General features: G+C 50.2%; 1 protein-coding gene across 1 annotated transcript; it reads left to right on the forward strand.

Moving 5' to 3' along the window:
• The first annotated feature begins 659 nt into the window (after positions 1-659).
• Positions 660-4,889, forward strand: LOC143286337 (uncharacterized). The gene has a single exon (XM_076593879.1). It carries the CDS (start codon positions 660-662, stop codon positions 4,887-4,889), a length of 4,230 nt encoding a protein of 1,409 aa, XP_076449994.1.
• Positions 4,890-7,500: the final 2,611 nt, after the last annotated feature.

Consider the following 7,500-nt stretch of genomic DNA (forward strand, 5'->3'; position numbering starts at 1 on the left):
AGTGTTGTTGCAGCTGGGGTTGTGGTTATTGTTTGTGGGCAAGCTAGGTGTGTGATTAAACAAATGTATGTGAACCCCGGATTGTTGTAGTCTGTGTTTGTGTTGTCCGGGTGTTAGTGCTGGGCTGGGTGGGGGTTTCTAGTCCGCTCTCTTACAGAGCGTGACAATTTGGTGGAGATGCGGGGTACGTTAGGTTAGAGTGGGAGAGGGTTGGGTGTAATCGTTTTGTCTGTTACCTGTGTACATATGATATCTGATTAAAATTATGCTGTGTCACTGGAAGAATGTTTGGGTGAGGTTAAGATAGACACCTTACCTGTTCAAAAAGTTAGCTGTTGTTCAGGCACTTGATTTCGGCTGATGATTTTTGCCGAGTTTGATTTGCCTTTCTCGCATTCTGCGAGGGAAAAAAAAACAGAAAAAAAGGGGGAAAAAAAATGCCCACTCGGCGACAAACGGCTGCGGCCGTCACTCCCGGGTCAAAGTCCCAGATGGATACGTCGAGTACCTCTACTCCTTCTCAGATAGATAAGTCAGGTTTGTCTGGATGGATACGGGGTCAACTGAAAGAGGATGACCCAGGTAGTCTATCTGATGATGGAAGGAAAGGGGACACTGTTCCTCTATCTCACCAGGATCCTTACACAAAATTCAAAGCCATGGGTGCTGACATGGGTTTGACTGGTGAGGCCCTTGCACGGTTTGTGGTTGATGCTGCTGCTAAGGAGGAAGAGCGCGCAAATAGGGAGGAAGAGCGCCGTTACAGGCGCTGGAGGGATCACAGGGAGGATGAATATAGGGAAGAGGAAAGACGGTATAGGGAGAAGAGGGATGAGGAGGATAGGCAGCGGTTTGAAAGGAAGATGGAATTAAAGCAAGAAGAGGTCGAGGCTCAAATAAGCCAACCGTTTTCCCTTGCTCCTTACGATGGGAAGGGTGACTTCGACGACTTCCTGACCCATTTTGAGAGGGTAGCGCTTCTCAATAAGTGGAAGCCAAGTTCATGGGCAGCTCGCTTGGTAACCTTGTTACAAGGTCAAGCTAGGGACGCTTGTCTGCGAGTGCCTCCGGAGAGACTTCATGACTACGAGTCATTGAAAGCTGCCTTACTCCGCGAGTTTCGGCTAGATGCCCATGCGTACTGCAAGCGTTTCCGATCGATGCGGAAGCTTGCAGAAGAGACCTTTATCCAATTTCTGGAAAGGCTTAAGGTCTGTCTGTCTCGCTGGTGCACAGCTGCTGGTCGCGATTACGACAGTGCTGAGGACTTAAGGGACTTGTTCCTTCAGGAACAGTTCCTAGCTACCCTTAACCCTGACCTCGTCAGTGAGGTTAAGCGTGAGGAACCAGATAGGGTGGAGGAGGTAGCACGCATTACCTCGAAGGTTGTCAGTGCCAGGAGAGCGGGACGGATGGCTGAGAGTGAGGCACGAGCCTCCAGGAAATCCAGAGATCATGGTCTTGGTGCCAAACCTCATGCGGAGCAAAAGGCCGCATCTCTTGGACAAAGTAGTTCCGCTCTTAGCGACAGCTCAAGGGGTGTCGAGAGAACCAGAGGAGTTACCTGTTTCCTCTGCGGGAAACTTGGACATGTGGCCAAAGAATGCCGCCAGCGGAAGATGGGTTCCCTTGTGGCACAGCCGAGCTTTAGGCAGCAGGGTTCCCATTTCCCACCTCCATCTCTTTGCGTTAACTGTGCTGCAAAGCAGTACTCGCCACGATGTGAGGCTTTCGTCAACGGGGTTTCAGTCCCGGCTTTGCGAGACACCGGAGCTCACATGGTTGTCGTTGCACGCCATCTGGTCAGTCCAGATTCTTTCACTGGAGCGACTGTCCGTGTGGTGCTGGCCGAATCGAGATGCACCTCTGTCCTACCCATCGCCAGAGTAGATTTCCAGTCTCCTTTCGTGGAAGGCAGGCTAGACGTGGCTGTAATGGAGGCTCCTGTGGAAGAGGTCCTTATTGGCAATACTGCCTGGCGCGAGAATGGCACTTCAGTGCCCGTGCCAGTTTACTCGGACGCCAGTCTTGTGGGTGCTGTGGAGACGCGGGCCCAAGCAGCTGCCAGGGCTAAAAGGTTATCTCCCTTGCCTGTCAAGGACTTCCAGATCCATGTGTCTAGACAGGACCTAGAGCATCAGCAGGATAGCGATCCTGACCTGTGTCAAGCTCGGGAGCTGGCTGTGTCTAAAGCCGTCAAAAAGACACGATCTGGAGAGGTCATGTACTTCAGGAAGCAGGGAATACTGATGCGGCGTTTCAAGGACCATCGGGGGGAAGCAACCCAAATCTGTGTTCCTAAGGAACTGCGTTCCACAGTGTTGCTTCTTGCCCATGAAGCCCCCATGTCGGGTCATCTTGGGGTTAAGCGCACGCAGGGAAGAGTTTTCCCACATTTCTACTGGCCTGGCATGTGTGCTGACATTCGGCGTTTCGTCCGTTCTTGTGACAGATGCCAGAAGACGGTAGCTAAGGGTCGAGTCCCGAAAGTGCCACTCGTCAAGATGCCCCTCATTTCAGAGCCCTTCAGTCGTGTAGCTGTCGACATTGTAGGACCTATATCCCCTTCATCTGAGTCTGGCAACAGGTACATTTTAACAATGGTCGACTATGCGACCAGGTACCCAGAAGCTGTCGCTCTCAAACACGTTTCGGCTGAAACTGTGGCTGAGGCGTTGTTCACCATGTGGACACGAACAGGTGTTCCTGCTGAGGTTTTGACTGATCGTGGTTCTCAGTTCACAGGCAGTGTCATGCAGGAAGTCTATCGCCTTCTGTCTGTGCGGGGCTTGACCACAACCCCCTACCACGCTCAGTGCAACGGGTTGGTGGAGCGTTTTAACGCTACTTTGAAGGCAATGCTGCGGAGACTATCGCACGAGAAACCTCGAGCCTGGGACCGCTGGATTCCCGCTCTGTTATTTGCCTACAGAGAAGTTCCCCAGGAGAGCACTGGCTACTCGCCTTTCGAGCTGCTCTATGGGAGAACAGTACGGGGTCCCATGCAAATCCTCAGAGAACACTGGCTTCACCCTGAGAGGCCAGAAATTCAGACTGCTGCTGAATACGTGGTAGAACTGCGAAACAGAATCGCAGAGTCCTGTACCATTGCTCAGCAAAACCTCGAAAGGGCATCAAGGCGGTACAAGGGTTATTTTGATGCCAAAGCAAGGCAAAGACAGTTCGCTGAGGGGAGCAAAGTACTTCTCCTTCGCCCCACCAAACAGAACAAACTGGAACTTGAATGGCAGGGTCCATACACTGTTCTGCGTCGTGTGGGCATCGCAGATTATTGCGTTCAGATTGGCGAGAAAGAAAAGCTGTACCACGCCAATCTGTTGAAAGAATACATTGAGCGCACTCCTCGAGGGACTGTGGCTCTGGCTGTGATTGAAGACCCAGAGGTCTGGGAAGGAACGAGGACAGTGGAACGCGACATTCCACTCATGCCCCTGGAGGCAACTGAAGGTCCGGAGGATGTTGTGCTGGCCGCTGATAACTCCTCACTGAAAGAGGCCATTCGTGAAATGACTCGAGGGTTTAGGGATGTTCTCACTGACTTGCCTGCCTGTACGAACCTCGGGACATGCACGCTCAATCTCACCTCCGACACCCCTATTAGGGCTAAGCAGTATCCACTGCCCTACTCCCAACGTGAGACGATTCAAGAGGAGGTCCAACAAATGTTGAAGATGGGCGTGATAGAGCCATCCTCGTCCCCATACTCCTCTCCTATCGTCCTCGTAAAGAAGAAAGATGGGAAGGTACGGTTTTGCGTCGATTTCCGTCGCATCAATAAGATAACCGTGTTTGATGCTGAACCAATGCCAGATGTAGAGGCACTGTTTTCCCGGTTATCAGGGAAAAAGGTGTTCTCGAAGCTAGACCTTTCAAAGGGGTACTGGCAGATCCCCGTGGCAGAAGCTGATCGCCCTAAAACAGCTTTCACTACTCCTCAGGGACACTTCCAGTGGTGTGTAATGCCGTTTGGCCTCAAAACTGCTGGCGCAGTATTTTCCCGCATGATGCGGAAGTTAGTACTGCCTCTCAACAGCCCGGACGTGGACAACTTCATGGACGATGTTCTCATCTCCTCCGCTGATGAAACACGGCATCTAAGGCTCTTACGCAGCGTGTTTTCCCGGTTGCGTGATTGCAAACTGACAGCACGGCCCTCCAAATGTTTTCTCGGCCACAGGGAGTTAGACTATCTGGGTCACCATGTGGGTGCTGGGAAAATTTGGCCGGATGCAGAAAAAATGGAGAAGATCCGAGAATCACCTCGTCCCTGTACGAAACGACAGCTCCGAGGGTTTCTGGGCCTCGTGGGGTTCTACAGGAGGTTCGTTCCTCAGTTTGCGGAAATCGCTCTTCCCTTGACTGAGAAAACCAAGAGCAAGGAGCCAAACGAAGTTATCTGGGATGAGTACTGCGAGAGAGCTTTTCTGCAGCTCAAACAAATCCTCTGCAGTAGGCCAGTTTGCTGTCTCCCCGATCTGTCCAAGCCTTTCATACTGCGGACTGACGCTTCGAACGTGGGGTTGGGAGCTCTTCTGCTCCAAGATCAAGGTATGGGTGCTCAACCAGTGGCGTGTGCCAGTAAGAAATTGAGCCCAGCCGAACGCAATTACCCCACAATTGAAAAGGAATGCCTGGCTCTTGTGTGGGGTATTCAAAGGTTTGAACCCTACCTCTACGGGAAGGAGTTTGTCGTCCAGGTGGACCATGCACCGCTGCAGTATCTAGACAGGGCCAAAACGGTCAGCGGCAGACTGACGCGCTGGGCTCTACAGTTGCAGCCTTTCTCGTTCAGGGTGCAAGCCATTCCTGGCAAAGAAAACGTTGGTGCTGACTTCCTCAGTCGTCTGCCAGAGTTGGATGAAATATGATCTGAACACGGCCCAGTTTGAGTGTTAACACCTGAATGAGGCAGCTGTATGCTGGCCATGTGTATCTTTTAATATTACTTATTAGTTGGTAAGGTTGGCAATTCTATAATTTGCAATTCATCCTGTTATTCCAGACTTCATAGTTTTGATGTTGTTGTTTTTTCATTTGTTTTGCCTTTTCCTTACATTTAGTTTCAGGAGGGCAGTGTCTTGGCATGTCTCTGTTTGAGAGGACATTGTGGATGATACGGCAGTGGGAATATGTGTTATTGTGTTTGTCATTCTGTGTGACATGTTTATAATTAAGTTTCAAATCTTCGTTTGAACTTGTGAGGGGGGCTGTTGTCACATCTCATGACAAGTAAGTGCTCAACCCCCTCGTTCACCCACCCCATCTAGCTAGAGAGCAGTGTGGGTTGTGCGGTTTGCACGAGATACTCAGTCTGTCTCGGTCTCAGTTCAGGCTGTCACTGAACTGAGATCAGCCTCTTCCTTGTCAACAAATGACAAGATTCTGGGCTTTTCGCCCGCGACTGTCAGAGGAGGCAGCCGTGCCAGTCTTTGGCTCTCTTCAGGGCTGTTTGCCCATTTCAACGCTTGTAGTGGGGATCAGTTTCCTCCGAGTGGTCGTGGTCTCTGTGTGCTCTGTGTGAACTCCCAGCTTTGGGGTAGTGGTACCTCTTCTGGAAGGTAAGAGGAGACTGTAAAGACAGTCCTAACCTGTGTTCTGTCTGTTTGTCTTGTGTTCATGTCCGTGAATGAGAGAGAGAGAGAGTGAATATTTAAGTAAATATAATACTTTGCTCTTTTATGTGCATTTGTAGGATGCGTATGCATTTTTAGACATTAATTTTATAAGAATGTGATAAAATAATTGTTACATGTATTGAAGGGTTCAACCGTAAAATCTAGATTTAAGTTTTCCTTGTGAACCCCTTCAGTTGTTAGTTCTATTAATGTGTGTGTATGTGTGTCACTGTATTATATATGATACATAAGCTAGAATATTCCAAACTACCCCCTTATCCTTTTCCGTTACAGTCCTTGCTCTTGGGTGTGGTTGTTGTCAGCCTTTTAAACTTCCGAAATAGCGCAGCTGAGTAAACTTGAACTATTCTGTAGCCCATGTGTTGATCAGGGAGGGGTTAAACTGAATTTTGTAAGACTTGTTTTCTTTACGAATTCTGGGCTAGGTACATTTAGGTTGTTTAATTGGGTTTGTCCAAGAGTGAATCCTACCAGTGGATAATAGGCTATATACAGTGGTTTCAGCATTCCCACTTTCGTGTTTATCCACGGACTTCCCTACTCTTCCACTGACCCTCCACTGTCTCCCCGGGAACCCCTCTGCCTGCCTTTGACTTCCTTGGTCCAGGCCTCCGTTGGCTGCTGCCGCCTGCCGCTGGCTTCCGTCGCCAGCGTTCTCTGGCCTGGCGCTCAGCTGTCTGGGTGTTCTGCCCTTCGTCTTCGTCGTCACTGCTCTTCGTCTTCGGCGTCACTGTTCGTGTTCGTCGTCGCTGTTCTTCGTGTTCGTCGTCACTGTTCTTCGTGTTCGTCGTCGCCGTTCTTCGTGTTCGTCGCCGTTCTTCGTGTTCGTCGTCGCTGTTCTTCGTGTTCGTCGTCACTGTTCTTCGTGTTCGTCGTCGCTGTTCTTCGTCGTCGTCACTTACTGTTCGTCGTCGTCGTCACGACAGCATTAACGTTGTGCTTGTTTCCTTATCTTAAAGCTCTGTTGTTGTTTTTTGTGTGTGTGGGTTTTTGTTGTGTTTCACGATGTCCGCATTACAGACAGCAGGATCCCGAAGATGGTTTCGTATGGCCAGCTGAAGGAAGGCCACCGCGAACTTGGAAGACCCTGCAAGCGCTTCAAGGACATCTTGATGACAAACCTCAAAACCTGTGACATAGACATCGCTTCCTGGGAAACTGATGCCCTTGACCGCTCTCGCTTGAGGATGCTGCGCTCTAGTGGCATAAGGACGTTTGAAATCAAGAGAACGCCAGCCATTAAGGAGAAGCGTGAGCAAAAGAAGCAGGGCTCAACTTCTGGAGACGTTTCCCTTGCAACACCTGTGGGAAGTGCTGCGCATCCAGAATCGGCCTCTTCTCCCATATGAAGACACTCACCGACGGATAAGCCTGCCTGCCTACTCGTCCGTTGGTCTGACGGGAGACTCCATCATCATATGATGTAGTCATCTATCATCCATCTCATTCACAGCTTTGGCTGACATAAAGAAGAAACGTATCAGTTAATGGCTGGCTTACGTCGACAAATTCTTTACATTGTTTGAATATCATATTGGAGTCATCAGCAGAACCTCAAATGGATCGAGGTTGTTCCATGCTGCATCGGTAATGACACGATTCTTTGCCTTATTCACACACACACACACACACACACACACACACACGCGCACACGCACACACACGCACACGCACACGCACACGCACACGCACACGCACACAAACACACGAGCGAGAGAGAGAGAGAGTACAGGGAAAAGACAGAGAGAGATGGGAAATAAGAGACAAAGGGATAGAGTAGAGGGGAGACAGACAGACAGAGAGAGAGAGAGAGAGAGAGAGAGAGGGACAGACGGACAGACAG

Source organism: Babylonia areolata, chromosome 10 (assembly GCF_041734735.1).
Source record: "Babylonia areolata isolate BAREFJ2019XMU chromosome 10, ASM4173473v1, whole genome shotgun sequence".
NCBI classification, from domain to species: domain Eukaryota; kingdom Metazoa; phylum Mollusca; class Gastropoda; order Neogastropoda; family Buccinidae; genus Babylonia; species Babylonia areolata.